The 17,564-nt window shown below is 41.3% G+C and overlaps 3 protein-coding genes across 9 annotated transcripts; all 3 read right to left on the reverse strand.

The window, feature by feature from the left end:
• Positions 1–20: 20 nt before the first annotated feature.
• fam50a (family with sequence similarity 50 member A) lies at positions 21–15,394 on the reverse strand. Its single transcript, XM_077514781.1, has 13 exons — positions 15,109–15,394; positions 14,935–15,019; positions 14,666–14,765; positions 14,387–14,565; positions 12,475–12,551; positions 11,663–11,729; positions 11,064–11,125; positions 10,894–10,970; positions 6,363–6,417; positions 6,209–6,257; positions 2,077–2,147; positions 1,638–1,748; positions 21–184 (listed from the first exon to the last, which is right to left on the reverse strand). The coding sequence occupies exons 1-13, from the start codon at positions 15,217–15,219 to the stop codon at positions 176–178; spliced, it is 1,053 nt and encodes a 350-aa protein (XP_077370907.1). The 5' UTR covers positions 15,220–15,394; the 3' UTR covers positions 21–175.
• On the reverse strand, positions 9,160–10,876 carry LOC144014646 (uncharacterized). Of its 7 annotated transcripts, XR_013282519.1 has the most exons (5): positions 9,868–10,876; positions 9,682–9,728; positions 9,551–9,592; positions 9,445–9,477; positions 9,160–9,364 (listed from the first exon to the last, which is right to left on the reverse strand). XR_013282519.1 is itself a non-coding variant. In XM_077514782.1 (4 exons), the coding sequence occupies exons 1-4, from the start codon at positions 9,983–9,985 to the stop codon at positions 9,269–9,271; spliced, it is 303 nt and encodes a 100-aa protein (XP_077370908.1). In that variant the 5' UTR covers positions 9,986–10,876; the 3' UTR covers positions 9,160–9,268. The 7 variants fall into 7 exon arrangements, 1 of the variants encoding a protein (XP_077370908.1); XR_013282518.1 differs by having other exon boundaries at positions 9,682–10,876; XM_077514782.1 differs by lacking the exon at positions 9,445–9,477.
• A 429-nt stretch (positions 15,395–15,823) lies between the features above and the next one.
• Positions 15,824–17,064, reverse strand: cav4b (caveolin 4b). The gene is made up of 3 exons (XM_077511824.1): positions 16,834–17,064; positions 16,338–16,525; positions 15,824–16,007 (listed from the first exon to the last, which is right to left on the reverse strand). Exons 1-3 carry the CDS (start codon positions 17,062–17,064, stop codon positions 15,824–15,826), a joined length of 603 nt encoding a protein of 200 aa, XP_077367950.1.
• Between the last annotated feature and the right edge of the window lie 500 nt (positions 17,065–17,564).

Genomic DNA, 17,564 nt, shown 5'->3' on the forward strand with positions numbered 1-17,564 from the left:
AAGGAGCAACAACATCCAAGTGTCATTACAGGATCAATTTAATCAGCAATATTTACATTTACAAATGCACGTTTACATGGGAGACAATCAATGTTTGAAGTACGTTTGGGGGAAGTTCAATTATATAAGGGTGCAAGAGAGATATGCTATAATACAGGAGGAGTTCTCTGCAGCCTCACCGGATCTGGAAAAACATAACAAAGGTAAAGAGGCGTTATGTTGGAAGGCCAAGCAAACTGCCAGTCTGCAGCAGTCAGGCATGTAACTCGACCGGTGTTGCATTGGAGGCTTGGTTCATACAAGACACGTGTCAAAACACAAGCAGCACCACAGACAGGAAAGTTGGGGAAATCTGTCACTTTTTACTCAAGAAAGGACACAAGTAAGAAAGGAATGGGACTGCTGTTTTTTTTTTTTTTTATCTACTGTGGAACCTGTAAAGTCAAACGCCCTCAAAGTTGTACAATTCCAAATTCAAATACAAGTTTCTAAGGAAATTTAGCATATCAGCAAACTCATTCGGAGAGAATATACATGGTTGAGCTTTTTCATCTAGATTTTTATTTTTTTTTTTAAAGTAGGAACAACCTTAACATTGGGTGTTTTGAGAAGAATCAACATCAGAGGATACGGGAATTAAAAGCAATAAGGCTCCAGCGTTTACGTACTATTAGGTACTATTAGTAAAAAGTTTGAGATGCTGGATACCGGGCTAAGACTAAAATGCAAATTAACCTCTTCAGATGACCTGCTCTAAACTTGTGAATGCACCTTCCAACAACTTGCTGTTCTCTATCAAGAAGCAGAATGGCCAAATTTACAACTAGTGTTCGAAACATTTCCAAGGAAGTCCACTTTTATGCTTTTCTGTGGCTTCTCCAGTCTCGGTTGTAACCAACTGATAACACTCTGTGACACTCGGGTCAGTGTTCACTTTCCCTCAGAGGACAACCTGTCTGAATCCTCGACAATGGCTTCACTGTTGACCAACTGTCAGGCGTCCTCTTGGTCTCATGATGTCAAAATAGGAACAGCATGATGAAGAGGACTAGCACGATACTTGATTGGGCTGAAGAAAATAATAGGTCTCCAGTTTCTTTCTGGATTTAAAAATGGTATCAGTACTAAAAAAAAAAAAATCAGTGGTGATTTAATTATTATTATTATTATTATTATTTTAATGACTAAATTTAGGTCATCGTAATGATGCCAATTATTTACTGACAACTTTTAGTGAAATGTGTATACATAATCACTTATTGAAGCTGTTTGTTTTAGTAGCTGTTTTGACACAATTATTTGGCAATTCAGATGTGTTATCACCCCTGCAATATGCCATGAAATGATTCCCTTTAGTTTTAATAAAGGTGTACTAACTTCATCTCATTTGTAAAATGACTGATTTTTTTTTTTAAATACTGCATAACTTTATGGCTATTCATAATGGACAGTAGATAGGACAGAGAAGGCAATTTGCTTGAGGGAGTGTGGGAGGAGTTCCACAAAGCGTGAGGTTTACCACTACACCTGCTAAATTGACAGACAGTAAGTAAGCTCTGCGCCACACATACTGTACTGTAAAATAGATGTGAATTCAAAATGGCGCTCAACAGCCTGTGTAGGAAAGCAAAGCTCACCGTATACTTGTCCCATTTCTTCTCTGGGTCGTACGGCTCCCAGCGGCTGGCGGGAAAGATGTGCTTGTTCTTCTCATACCAGCTCCTCAGCACTACTTTACCTGCATGAGACTGAAGGACAAGAGGGACAATTGCATGGATGTTGATTTGGAAATCTTTAAAACTAGGACACTCAGAGCTTTACTTTAAATGGACTCGTAGCAGTTTAGGCTGTTACCCAACAATAAAATCCTTACAGTAAAGAATACTATTGTAAATGAGCTGTACACATTTGAAGGCTACTATGTGAGCCCTCCTTAATCCTGGCTACTGCTGACCACATACACTCGAACCACATAAGGAAATGATTTCAAGTTTGGGAATGAACCGTTACATACACCGAGCTCAAATAGAAACAAAGATAACTATTACATTACAAGATGCTAAGAATTTTCTTTACCTCATCTTTCTCAACAGTGGCATCGTTGACCAGACGGATATCATCGTGGACGTCAAAGCTGAAGAGAGGACCTGTTAGGGTAAAGACAAACAAGTCTTTCTTCTAAGTAAGGACATACGGGATACCACTTGTGACTCAACACCTGAAACAACTCACGTGCAGGTGGAAAAACATGAATAACAGCATTTATCAGGGAACATTGGAAACCTTGTTATTGTTTCCCTTTTGCAATGCTATGTTAGAGGTTCTGGACGCAGACCTATCATTCTTTTCTTTTCTTTTCTTTTTTTTTTTTTAAAGGGTGCGATCCTTACAATAGTAAATGTATATACATAGAAAGCACATGGGCAAATTATGTGTATGGCAAATCTGCCAAGTTGTTTATTCAGTGCAGTTTTACATGTGGACGGTGGAGTGAATGGGTATGTGATGCAGGCCAATGAGAAGAGAAGACCATGGAGGAAAGTTCCAGCTAAAAAGAAATGTATTTAAAAAAAAAAAAAAACAGCAGTGAATAGGAGATGAAAAAAAAATGTTTTTAGTAGTTGAGATTATTTAGGATGGTCTATATATGACATTTTTTTTCTCAACTGGGTATCAGGAAGAATGCCACATCCGATAGTATTCACTAGTGTTGTTCCGAAACCGATATTGGTATCGGCAGAGGTGCCGATACTGCATTAAAACAGTGGTATCAGTATCGGTGAGTACTCACAAAGCAACATGCCGATACCATTAATTCCAACACTGAGATAGGATTTTGGATGCAGCATCTTGTGTCTTGCTCGTGCACGATTATTCACTGATATGAGACATGTTCACTGCATGCCAATCTAAGCTATCCTATTGGCCCTTGAATGCTCTGAACCAATAGCAGGACAGCTTTTTCATGTTGAGGGGAAAAAAAACCTTAGGTATCGGTATCGGCCGATACTGCAAAGCTGGGTATCGGAATCGGTATCGGGGGCCAAAAAACGGTATCGGAACAACACTAGTATTCACACAATTATCTTTTGAAATTTCTTCACAATAAACCCACCACATGCAACATTATGACCACTTGGGCAGTGGAATGAGATCCAACACGAGAGCTGAATTGAAGTTTTGCCTTTGCAAAGATGATAATGCTCAAGTTCAAGAGGTATTATTATTCATTTAACTATATGGTACAGTGCCCCTCCTCGAGTCATCACCTTATCGTGGTGGAGGGGTTTGCGTGTCCCAATGATCCTAGGAGCTATGTTGTCTGGGGCTTTATGCCACTGGCAGGGTCACCCATGGCAAACAGGTCCTAGATGAGGGGCCAGACAAAGCATGGCTCAAAAGACCCCTTATGATGTTGACGACAAATGGATCTAGTTTTCCCTTGCCCGGACACGGGTCACCGGGCCCCCCTCTGGAGCCAGGCCTGGAGGCGGGGCTCGAAGGCGAGCGTCTGGTGGCCTGCACCCATGGGGCCCGGCCGGGTGCAGCCCGAAAAGGCAACGTTAGTCCCCCTCCTTATGGGCTCACCACCTGTGAGGGGGACCAAAGGGGTCAGGTGCACAGTAAGCTGGGCGGCAGCCAAAGGCGGGGGCCTTGGCGGTCCGACCTCCGGCTACTGAAGCTAGGTCTGGGAACATGGAATGTCACCTCTCTGGCAGGGAAGGAGCCCGAACTGGTGTGTGAGGTTGAGAAGCTCCGAGTAGATATAGTCGGGCTCACCTCCACGCACAGCTTGGGTTCTGTTACCAATACTCTCGAGAGGGGTCGGACTCTCTTCCACTCTGGAGTTGCCTACAGTGAGAGGCGCACAACAGGTGTGGGCATACTTATTGCCCCCCCGGCTTGGCGTCTGTTGGGGTTTACCCCGGTGGACGAGAGGGTAGCCTCCCTCCGCCTTCGGGTGGGGGGACGGGTCCTGACTGTTGTTTGTGCATATGCACCAAACAGCGGTTCAGAGTACCCACCCTTTTTGGAATCTTGGGGAGTGTGCTGGAGAGCGCGCCCCCTGGGGACTCCCTGGTCCTGCTGGGGGACTTCAACGCTCACGTGGGCAATGACAGTGAGACCTGGAGGGGCGTGATTGAGAGGAACGGCCCCCTGGATCAGAACCTGAGCGGTGTCCTATTATTGGACTTCTGTGCTCGTCACGGACTGTCCATAACAAACACCATGTTCGAACACAAGGGTGTCCATATGTGGACTTGGCACCAGGACACCCTAGACCGCAGTTTGATGATCGACTTTGTAGTCGTGTCATCGGATTTGCGGCCGTATGTGTTGGACACTCGAGTAAAGAGAGGGGCGGAGCTGCCAACTGATCACCACCTGGTGGTGTTTTGGATCCGATGGTGGGAGAAGATGTCGGTCCGACCTGGCAGACCCAAACGTGTTGTGAAGGTGTGCTGGGAACGTCTGGCAGAATCCCCTGTCAGAAAGAGTTTCAACGCCCACCTCCCGCGGGAGGCGGGGGACATTGAGTCCGAGTGGACCATGTTCCGCTCTTCCATTGTTGAGGAAGCCGATCAGAGCTGCGGCGGTAAAGTGGTCGGTGCCTATCGCGGCGGCAATCCTAAGGGATGCCGTCAAGCTGAAGAAGGAGTCCTATCGGGCCTTTCTGGCCTGTGGGACTCCGGAGTCAGATGACAGGTAACGGCTAGCCAAGCGGAACGCGGCTTCGGCTGTTGCTGACGCAAAAACTCGGACATGAGAGGAGTTCGGTGAGGCCATGGAAAACGACTTCCGGACGGCTTCGAAGAAATTCTGGTCCACCATCTGGCATCTCAGGAGAGGAATGCAGTGCACCATTAACACTGTTTATAGTAGAGATGGGGTGCTGCTGACCTCGACTCGGAACGTCATGAGTCGGTGGGGGGAATACTTCGAAGACCTTCTCAATTCCACCAACACGTCTTCCTTTGAGTAAGCAGAGTCCAGGGACTCTGAGGTGGGCTTTCTTATCTCTGAGGTCAAAGTCACTGAGGTGGTTGGAAAGCTCCTCGGTGGCAGGGCCCCAGGGGTGGATGAGATCTGCCCGGAGTTCCTAAAGGCTCTGGATGTTGTGTGGCTGTGCACCGCATCATACTAACAGCTGTGTCTCATTTCATTACTTCTAGAAAGTAAAAATATATATATATTAGGAGCAGCACTTAAAGCCCAATTCACACTGGCTGCGGAACGGATGCGGTGCGTTTTCCGTACGGCAAAACAAGTATAGAACGCATTCAAGTCTGTGTCAATTCCTACCAGCTGCGGTGCGGTGCGTCTGCGGTGCGGAACGGATGCAGCGATGCGGAAGGTTTCCACAAGCGTTCTATTTTTACCGGACGCCGCATGCGGTATTTCATGAAGCTGAAGAAACTACACGAGACGGACAGGAAGTCGGGCGTCTCATCAAGGTAAATCCGGTATATTTAAAAATAAAACAGTTTGCAAACTCGTTTTTTTCGGAGGGAAGCTAGCTAGCTACATAGCATGAAATGAGTCTGACATTTAAGACACAAAAATAGCTCAGAATAAATTAAACATGACAAAATGACACTATTTAAAAACAAACCGTACTTACCCATGGTAGGGCCATGGTAGAAGTCCAAAAAGCACATCGATGTGACAACAGGCTAACGTGGCTATTGCTTATAAATAGGACTCTTTGTACACGGTTGTTATTGCGTGAACTCAACTCTCCAGCGTGAACCCCATGTGATCTTGTGGTCTGCCGGGAGCAGATTTCCGGACACGCAACGGTGTGAATTGCAGTCCTTGCGGAACCCGTATGGAAAACGCACCACTTCCTTTCCACAGCCAGTGTGAATTGGGCTTTAGTGTGATCTATACAAGAGGGCATTTTTCTGTACTGGAATGTTTCGACTTTTAAGTGAGGACCCGTATTTGATGCACTTCTGAGCCTGAGTAGTTTCTAGTAATTGCAAGTGTTTTGTTTGGGCAGTGACAGAACATCATCAATCGGCATCATTGCAGGCACATTAGTTGATACCTGGATCATTTATCCCATTTTTTCCCCACCAGTTTCCCTCCATACTCCTGATGGAGACCTCATATGGATCTGACGTTGCACTTTTTTTGTGTGCTTGCACTGCCTGTTTCACTTGCCATGGTTCACTTCAGCTATAGAATTCAGGAGTTAACTTACCCGATTTGCCCCTGGCTTTGGTCACAATGAAGTCGTAGAAGCTATGGTGCTAATGGAAACAGAAAGGGCCATTGTTTGAATATTACATTTGTTATCTTTTTTTAATAAAATAATTTAATATCTAACTTAATGAAGGAGCACGTGGGATACTTACATGTGGAATTATCAGATCTTCTTTAATATACATCAGCTGCTCAACTCCAGCAGACCTGCACAGATTACAATGCTTCTCTATTTCAGAAAATGTCCAATTTTCCTAGAATTTCCTGTCATTTCTGCAAACAAGGGCTGAACAAGTTTGAAAATTACCTAATTGAGATTGTTTTTTCCCTAAATATTGCTATTGCGATTTAATATGTGACTTTTTTTTTTTCAAGGTCTATGTCCCATGCTTTTTTTTTTTTAAACACAAGCAATAAATAGCGGTAATCTGTATTACAAAAAGCAATATCAGATTTAATTTACAGAAATGTTTTATTAAAGTGAACCATGAAAACTGTATCTACTTTTACTAACTTACCAAACATGTTGACTTGCAATCCTTTAAGTGTTCACTACAACAACTTCACCAAATTCTACCAAACAAGCGTGGCGTAAATCTAAGTCAGTGACTCAGTATAGCCAGACTAAGTCCACAAAGCTGTGAGATAAACAACCCATGTTTCCCTTTCCTATGGGCGTTTGTATCAAATTAGCTTAAACAGCACTCTCAAATGGGCTATTTCAGCAGGTCGGTTTTACACTTCACTAACCCCACCTTTTTCAGTTTTACACGTCACTAGCTCAGCACGAACTCCACCCTCACAGTTTTCAACCACTCCCCCCGCCGGATATTTCCAACCAACGAACAAACAGCAGCAGCAGCAGCAGCAGCAGGAGGACAGCATGGCAGCAAAACAACCCCGTAGGAACTTATCTGAACCGGATTGTACAGAGGACAACAAAAACATTTTTCTTCTGCCACAGAAAGGCTTGTGGTTGGACTTTATTCATGCATTAACTATGGGCAAGCAACTCCCAAAACGTGTTTGTTAGTTCCTGCGAGTGGGGTGGACGAATTCGCGGCCCCGTATCTCGGGCCCGGAGGGTCGTGGAGGGCCGGCACCGACACCGTTAGAAAGCCAAGGTCGAGCCGGTTCCGGGGATGTGTTCATTTTCCCCAGACGACATGGTTCGACCGGGACGGGGGTGTCAATCTATCTCCCGAGAGTAGGGTGGCCTATTTCGCCACCCGGAGGCTCGTGGAGGGCCGGCACTGACGCCGTTGGAAAGCCGAGGCCGTGCCGGTTCTGGGGATGTGTTCATTTTCCCTGTAGGATTTATGGCTCGACCGGTACAGGGGTGTCAATCCCAGTAGCTTTACCGGGAAAATGTGCATCGTGAGGAGGGTTAGCAGCCCTGACAGTTTGTGCCAAACATTTTACTGCCGACTGTTTCAGGAATTTGGGACAATACAAACGTGGATTAGCAGTACATCTTTAACTTACCCTGGGATCGGTACCAACTACTTAAACTAAAGCATGCAAAAGCATGCGCCAATATTCCTTCAGGTGCAGACGTGAAGTCTCTGTTTGTAAACAGGAGCACACGGAAAAGATGAGACTAAGTCACGCCCAACTCATTTTGTCCTCAAGAAGTCTGGTGAGCCTTGGCCACTCCCACCAAAATCCGCTTGTTTAATGCTAGGCTAACAGTAGACCTTCCTAATGGAGACTGCAACTCTGCAACAAGGTACAATTTCATGAACATTTCTTTGATACAGTATTAGAGCGTTCAGAGGATGGTTGGTGTCATTACTGCAAAGCTCATTTCAGGGGATCTTTAATTATCAGTAAATTAAACAAATTTTTTTTTTTAAAAAAAACATCGGCTGATCGAAATGAAATTACAGCCTTAGTGATTTGAAAATTGCATTCTACTACATTGCGATGTCAATTTGAATTTCACTAATTGTTCGTGGAAACAGAGACTCAAGATAAGCAACAAAAATAACACTGTTACATCAACTAGAACACTCATGCTTCTAATTTCGTAAGGCTAATAATATTCATGCGGTTTTGCTTCATCAACTTTAAATCTTTCTACAGCTACAGTGATTGTAAAATAAGTCTATGAAGACTTAATTACTTCCATAAGTTGGAGGAGAGTAACATTCAGACGGGCCAAATACGATAGTTGCAACACCAAGTGTCGCGAGATCCTACTTTAGAAATTCTGATTGGTTACCAAAGAGAAAGTTACACCTACATGAACCGTTAACTCTTTGACTGCCAGCCATTTTCGTAAAAGGTCACCCTATAGTGCCAGCTGATTTACAGAATTTTTAAAGATTTTTCAAGCTCCACAGAAAATGTTGTGTTAGGACTATGGAAACGTGGATACTACCAAATGAAAGATTGAACTCTCATCTCTCATCGAAAAAAACCCCAAAACGTTTCTACCTTATTCAGATTTTCAGGAATCAACAATAGAAAACAGCTTCGTTTCACCCAAATTCTCTGTTTTCTTCCAAAATATGGAGAAATCAAGCTTTTTGTTAAACGATGTTATTTCATGCACTCTAGTGAATTTGACACTTTTTTTGCATGAGTGATTCTACAAACACCTAAACTTCTATAAAACACTACCCCAACGAAAAAAAAGAAGTGTTTTTTGATTGCAAAATAACAGTTTATTTACATTCAACAATAACAATCCGAACAAATAATTTGGAAAACTATTTACAAACTACTTACACATGTGTGCAACTGCGCATGTGTGGTGTGTGTACGTGTTACTATTTACAATTGTGTGGATGTTTCAACTCCACAATTTTTCTTTTTGTGTGGTATATTGTGGAGCAATCCCCTGCGTGCAAGGGGGATGCAGCAGGATTTGCACCACAGATTTGCTTCACGGCAATAGGTCCTTTGCGTGCAGACCCTAGACTTTCTCGCCAGCCCTTTTTGTCGGTCTGCTTCTGCAAGGACTAATTCGCGTAGAGGTTGGTATGATGAACGATGTACTGGAGAAGTTCATCCGTGATGAAGAGCTCCAGGAAGTCAGCTGGCAGGTGGGAATTCAGCTCTGATGCAGCATCCCTTGGTCCTGGTTTTGCAGCAAAGGGGAAGATGGTTGGCTGCCAGCCCACTTCATGCCAGCCAGAATCTTTGGGATCTGCAAATATACATTTCAATATCATATATTATTTTAGAGCAATGTAATGTGTGTGTGTGTGTGTGTGTGCATATGTTTACTTTTTTTCTTGGATCTATTAGTTGATGCACATTCTGTAAATTATAGAAGACACTTACCATCAAATATTTTATTAGTGCTGTGGAGAACCTTTTTTTTTCTTTTTACCTTTGTTCTGCTCACTGTGAGAAGGGTCACTTTGGGCCCTAGCTGAAAGAAACATATACAATTACAATACTATCGAAAGACTGTTTTCTTTTATTGTTGCGGTGTATTGAAAACTTTTTTTTTTTTTTAACCTTTCTTTGTCGTAGAAACAGCGGTCGGACGTTGCTGTGAGCACGATCTATAAAATATACATTCACGTTTGTATAGGTAATGGATGTTCTAGTGTATATCAGCACATTTACACATGCTGTTAGCAGATCGCCGGAAAAGTTAGGAAAGTAATCTTACTAGCAATCTCTTAGCATGTTAGCGCTTACCTTCACATTCTTTGGAGGATGAAAGACTGTCCAAATCCCGTGTCTTGTCCATAACCAGACTGTACCCACTACGCCGATGAAGATGCATGGTAGTCGTCATCGTCCGATGAAACGTCATACTGTGCACAAGTGCTCAGTTGTGCACCACGTTCTCCGGTGTTAGCATCGCCAGCCGGTGGGGCCTTAGGACGTGGTCGAAGCGGCCGCGTCACCGCTTCAACTATGACGTTAACCTCGTCATCACGGTGCTCTTTAGCACTGGTCGATGCTTTTGAGCTTTGAAAATAAGGATCGTGTGAGCTGCTTGCCATCTGTAGCCTTTTTGACTCCCTTAGCCAAGTTAGCCATTCTCTGCCCCCAACACTCTAGCTCAGCCTCTCTCTCCTTCTACTGTTGTCTCCTACCCGATCTTGTCCAAAAGACTCATCACAGCCATCTAGTGGCCAGGAATTAGGGCTGGGCAATAAATCAAATTAATTCGATACATCGTCATTTCAAAAAATCGAATCGTTGAAAATTTGCTAAATAGTGAAATAGAATTTTGTCTTCTGGGTGATTAAAAGCTGTTGTTCTTATGTTCTGTTACATCCAAATGCTTTTATGTGATGTAATTTTGCCTTAAAACTGATCTAGAATCAGTATACGTTACTGGTGTCTGAACATTTTGCACAGGAATTATTTTTGAATAAATGAAACCTTTAAGTAAACGTTTGTTGGATTTATTAGGTTAAAATCGATTAAAATCTTAATCGTCCTGAATGACTGCAAAAAAAATCGAGATTTTATTTTTTGGCCATATCGCCCAGCCCTACCAGGAATACTCATTATAGTAACCCGATCGGCTTGATATTTGGAGCACAGCTGCCCAAGGCTTTCCTCCACCCGTTTCCATTAAAAAACATAGTTAACGTCAATTGACGTTTTTGGCAGCAAACCCTAGGTTTATACTAAACGTCATATGACGTTTTTTGCGGCCAAAGAGTTAACAACAAAAATGGGCAAAAAACAGTTCCAAACTTCTCTGACCTGAGCTCACTGAAGTCCTTCCTTAGGACTTCCAGGGCCCTCTGCAGAAAGTTCTGGATAGTGTTTCCCTTCTTCATCTGAAGGAAAAAAAGAAAAAGAAAAAGGGGAGTATGAAAGCAATGAATACAGAAAACATTTTCCGAACTTTTCATCATGGCCCATGCACCGACCTTGACAGTCTTGCGATGGCCAGATCCATCCCAGTAACTAAAGGTAATCTCAATCTCCTCACCTGAAAACAAGAAGTTAAAACCACAGGAATAAGGTGAATATGTGCACATAATCACAAAAGTTTATGTGAGTGTTTGTCATGTGCTGAAGGTAGGATCCCAAAGCGCAAACACAAATAAGGTTTTAACTATTTATTCACATCGAGAGGTGTGGAACAAACTTGGCTAGACGAAAAACAAAGCGTTGCACATAGGGACAGAAAGCAATAATCCGGCAATCACACACAGTTCTCAAACTGCACCTACAAACAGTGAATCGATCTGATTGGTTGTAGCAAGTAAAGGACCAAAGAACGACTTCACAAAGGTCTAAAACATCACCTAAAGGATTAAAATTGACATCACATAGCCTAAAACTAGTTGAAACTAGATGATGGTTATATGATGGGTACATCAGTTCAAAACAGACACTTGTTATATCAGTACAAAACAGACACTTGACCTCACGGTCGTGAACCCAACTTAACAGGTCATGAACTCAAACTTAACCCTGGCGTGACCCCACACATGACAGTGTTTTTGTGCATTTTCACACTCACTCTTGATCTTTTCTTGTTTGAGCTCCCACTCCTGCCTGAGCTCTTCTCTGAGACGATTCTCCTCCTCCTGGACATGAAAAGAAAATCATTCAGTATAAAAGACCATTGTGTAAGACCTACTGTATATTGGCACAACGTTTTAATAATACTATCATACTGTTTGAAAAATTTGCCCATTGCTCACTTTTCTGTAGCGACTACAAACTAATCAACGAACCCATTTTCAAATGATCATTTTTACAAGAAGAGAAAACTACAATGTCTCGTCACTGGTGAGGTACATTTAGAATCTTAGGTACATTGTGGGCTAACCTGGCCCCCTCTGGCACCTTGTCTGTGAGCCCTATTACACCATTATACAGGTACAGTATAGCACTCATTTGTGCCCAAGCAACTTTACATACGACATATGTCTGGTCGCAGCAGTACTGCAGTTTTCCTGACTTTGTTAAAGTATTGTTGTTGTATTAATTTTATACTTCCACAATAATGTCTGTGCAGCCAAAAAGCCTTTTATTTCTCATTCTCAGGTTAATGTTGAGCGATATCTGACTGCCCACTTCCCTCTCGCACTTTCTCTGGAGGTGGCGTGTGCTGTAGTAATGAAGAGTCTTAAGTGGCTCCACATTGTATTTGTTTCTTAGTGGAAAAAGGGGAGGCGTCTCAGGTGAGATGATTTGTTATTCAAGCAAATGCTGCAACTGGTAATTCAATTTGTCTTCTAGACTAAAGCAAAGGTGGAAGACCAAGAAACAAGAAACGCTTTACAAGTGTACTGCAGCATTTAGGAATGTGTAATTATTTAACCACACCTCTCTGTCACGATCAGGAAGGAAACTTGTGTCTACATCTGGATTTTTTCCAAGCTTCTTCTTCTTTACGGGAACATCTACAAGAGAAGAGATGTCTTTATTTACAGACCAGGAAGAGTTGTTTATAACAGAGGGAAAAAAATAAATACACACTTCTTTCATGAAAGCAAACATTATGCTTCTATGCAGCTATCATATTCATGTTTTTAGAACCTACTTGCATTGAAGGGAAAACCAAGAGACTGCCAGAAGATGAAAAAACAGCATACTACAGCATTATTTTAACAAGCGTGATCCCGAAAAGAGTGAGAACATACACAGCGTCTCAACAGGTATCAGAAATCAATACAAAATCAGTCCACAACCACAACAACAAAAACATTTTTATACAAGTATGTCTGACGGTAAAATGTTTGACACATATCTTTTATTGGATCACGCTAAAGTGTTCTGGTTTAAACTAATGTTCAAAAGTTTGTGGTCAGAAACGTCCTTTTTAAAAAAGTGTTTTTGCTACCAAGATAATATAAGATTATTTAAAAATAAAATTTATAGATATTGTTAATGTGGTTAAAAATTGTGCCTTTCCAAGTGACCCTGCAACGTTTGAATGGTAGTATATATGTACAATTGTGTGTTTTCAATTTCATTAAACTGTCTGGGCGACCCTGAACCTTGAAATGGTGGTGTACCGAATGTATTGGCCAGTGAGTGTTTGGCTAGTTTTGATGGCTGCAGACATCCTTAACCAGATTTACAGAATAACAACAAAGTAGGGGTACTCTGATTGATTGGCCACCGATCATGATCGGCCAATATTCGTGAAAAGGTGTGTGATCGGTAATCGCCAATGAACGCCGTTAAAAGCCGATCGCTCACCGATCACCCAGTGGCCCGTTGTCTTTATGAACTAACCATTTGCAGCAACCACAACGATGTCATGTTCTATTCAAGTTAATTAACGTGACATGAACAGTAATCCGTATTTCTAACTTATTTTTCACCAGCGATGCTCTAAGCATTGCTAGCAGAATCAGGGGGGGAAAAAACAGTTATAAAGAGGAGTATTAAATATGCCACACGTTCAAGTAGTGGTAACACAAAAACACATATATGCCAAGCATAACCTCCTTATAACTTCATGGCATGATGTCTCGTTACGTGGCTGCAACCAGTGTTCATAGAGAAACCACAGTTGAAAACTGGTTAAATGTTAAATAGCTATTCCTAAATGTTCTTTTCCTTCCATAACTTTTTGTTTTTATTATGCTTAATAAATAAAATAAAGGAATTTTTAATGTCATACTCCAGCAGGATTGGCAAGAGGAATATGCCACCCCTTTGAACGCAAATAAAATTTGATTCTGATTTGCCCTGTGATGTGTGATATGGAGTATTTTCATTACATTTGGTTTCGTTCTATTTGGAATACATAAATGTGACTAGTGATTATATGTTTATACATGTATATGTTTAATCCATAGAGGACATTTACAAACAGCTGCTATTACTTGGGAAATTAATTATCCACATTTCCCCCTATTTTCTAATATGTCAAAGACCAAAATATTAACTGATATAATTCATAATGTGTGTGCATTTTCTGCACTGTCGATTTGAAGCAATGTACTGTTTTTGAGAAATAAAGGAATAGAAATTCAACAAAATGTTGTTGTTTTTTTAATCTGAATAATAATTTAATTTTAAAAAATGGATTAGTTAAATAAAATTGGTATGGTATTGGTATGAGCCAAGCACACTCATGAATGATCGGTAACAGAAGCTTAAAACGCTGATCGAAACACCCCTACAACAGAATGATTGTAACGTAGCATGAACACAAAAAGGCGGACAGGCCTGGGACTTGATCCGCAGCACTGTGTGTGTTAACAGTCGTTAAATTAGAACTCACATTCTTGCTCTTCCTCTTCTTCTTCTTCCTTTTCATCATCCTCTTCTTCTTCTTCATCATCATCATCAACATCATCATCATCATCATCATCACCATCATCTTCAGGATTAAATGATAAACTGGCAATCTTCCTTTTCTGTTCTTCTTTTCTCTTTTTTTCCTTCTGCTTCTCGAGCTTGCTACAAAGAGATGAGAACGTGATGAACAATGTGACAAATATCGTGTGGTGAACAAATGGACAAAACACCATGAATATACAACACAAAATGTTTAACTTACAGCTGGAGCTCCTTGGATTGCTCCTTCTTTGCCAGCTGCTTCTCACGCTCCTTCACAAGAGCCTCCTGCTTGGCTTTCATATCATTCAATGTCACCAGACCTAGAAAAGACATTAGAGATGAAAACATATTTACGGCACAGTACTATTTTTTTAGATGAATTTCCAAATTGAAGTACAAGTATTTGAGAAGGTATGAGTGCAACAATGTCTTGACTTGTTGGGTACTACAGATACTTGTTAAGTAAATAGCGAACTGCGATTCACATACCAACTGTGCTGGACTTCAACTCTGCCTCCACAGCGTCATAGTGAGCTGAGAACTTCTTGTCGATGTTGGACTTCACCATATTGTCCTGCAAGAAGGATCCACACGATTAAAAATAAACAGATGAGTTGCATCACACAGCAAATACAAACATTTGAAACAACAAGCGTTACAAACCTCTGCAATCCTCTGTTTCAGTTGTTCAAGTTGTTCCCTCTCCTTTTCTCGTTTTTTCATCAGCTGCATAGCTCTCCCAGCCTCGCTGGCGGCTCCTTTGTACTGAGCCATCTTGTTTTATTCTTTAGTGAATGTTGCGCTAACAAATGTAAAGAGTGCAAACTCCAGAAAAGAAAGATAAACGAATGTACTAAAAAAACAAATTGTTCTCCGAAATCTTGGACATGACTTTCTTGCGGAACGTAACAATAAAAATGGCGACGGCGAAACGCATGCTGGGTACCCAAGTTGCGTTTACGTACAGCGTTAAAGCTCGTAATTATGACAACACAACGCTCCGCACTTAAACGTTAGAATGATTATTAAATAGTATAGAAACTACATAATAATAATAATAATAATAATAATAATAATAATAATAATAATAATAATAATAATAATAATAATAATAATAATAATAATAATAATAATAAAAATTGTTATGAGTTTCTTCAAATTGTACATTGTTATCGTTCGAGGAATTTCTGATAAAAAAATACGCATATATTTTTTTTAAGTTTACTTTTATTGATAGTTCTAATAAACGTGACAATAAATGTGTTAAATAATCTACAGTACACTATAAATAAATACTATTTTTTTTTCATACTCCACTCAGACATAAAACTTCACTCACTTCGCTCACTTGCTCATTCACTGACTCATTCACTTCCAGTCATACAATGTTTTTGTCTCTCATTTGATGCCAATGTCTGTTTGATACAAAAATGGCAATTTGGCTGCAGCACAGAGCAAAAGACATACAGAAGGGTGCGATGAAGCTGTTCACAGCACAAAAAATCAAGGACCGCAGGCAGGGAAGGAAGGTGTGGCTCAGTTGTATGCATGGAATCACAAACCTTAAGAAAGAAAGAAAAGGAGAAGGAATTATAGATCTTTAATGTATTTATCTTTGTACATTATCTATCGATCTATCAATCTATCAATCAATCAATCAATCAATCTATCTATCTATCTATCTATCTATCTATCTATCTATCTATCTATCTATCTATCTATCTATCTATCTATCTATCTATCTATCTATCTATCTATCTATCTATCTATCTATCTGCAGTGGATCTAAATCTACACACCCTATCGGTCCATCCATCAGTCCTCCCATCTACTGTATATCTTGAGAGGACAGTGTCCCATGCATTAAATAATGTACTGTTCTACCATCATACCATACGTGTAGATAGGCAAGAATTGCCAAGAAGGTGCCACAGAGGAAAGCAAAGGGCACAGCCAACAACAAGGAGAGGAAACGATACGTCCAAACACGAGTCTTCTCAAAGCCAACAGAACTGTAAAGCGACACTTGCTCAATACTATGAGGTGCTTCTGCCCTTGGTAGAATATCACTGACCACCACCTATACACAAGAAACAACATACAAGCAGAGAAGAAGATCAAGATAATATTCACAGGTATACATATTTTATTTGTTTAATTTGATAATTCAGTTTAGCCTATTTGATGTGTTGATTCTGCTCACAATTAACCTTTTGTATTTACATATCTTAGATTACTTTTAGATTTTAAAAATTCACAAAATCAAAAAGTGAAACAACAGAAATTGTATTTGGAGTTATCATTTGTCAACATGAGACAATGCAAGAACATACAGCACCAAAAGGCCTCAATACATCCAGATAAATATGACATGTACACATTTGAGACCTTTAGGTGCTGGTTGATACCATAAGGGTCCCTGTTGACAGTTTGAGCGTGTGGAGGCGCGGCCTGGGTGGCGCGAGGAGCATCTGCATGTGCACTGAGCACAGGAGTTGTGGCTTTGGATGCAAACTCCGGAGGAGGAGGGGGAATGTTTATCTGTTCCCCTGCCACATCATCTTCATCACTGTCACTGATGTGGCACTCCAGCGTACAGTCATCGATCGCCATAGTCATCCTCACTGCGAGGGAGAGGGGTAGGAAGAATGCTCAAGCACACCAAATTTTAGCCATCATCTGATCCCGTCGAGTTTCCTGCACGCACACGCATGCAGACACATAGACACCCTCCTTGCAGACATGTGGGGTGTAAGTGGCACTGCCACCTGTTCTCGAGACCCTAAAAAAGGAGTCACAGCAAAATCTGTAAATAGCCAAGGCTCATTTTGAAATGACGCATCTAATTTGGTCTTTCTGCAGGGAACTGATCACAATCAGAATTAGAAATGAGGATTTTTCTCTTTTTCGCCTTGGAGTATTTAGGAAAGCCTCACATTCATTTGCTGCAGTTGATTTTTGAAGCTCAATTAAAGATGGCTACAACCACGTGCATGTGTCAGATTTACACACATATAAATTGTAATCCATAGGCCTGTTAAGAAGTTAGTCTTACATATCCAGCAGCATCAACAGTTGATAGGATGCCCGACATACCTTAATCTCGTATCAGAGATGAG

Source organism: Festucalex cinctus, chromosome 2 (assembly GCF_051991245.1).
Source record: "Festucalex cinctus isolate MCC-2025b chromosome 2, RoL_Fcin_1.0, whole genome shotgun sequence".
Classification (NCBI taxonomy): Eukaryota; Metazoa; Chordata; class Actinopteri; order Syngnathiformes; family Syngnathidae; genus Festucalex; species Festucalex cinctus.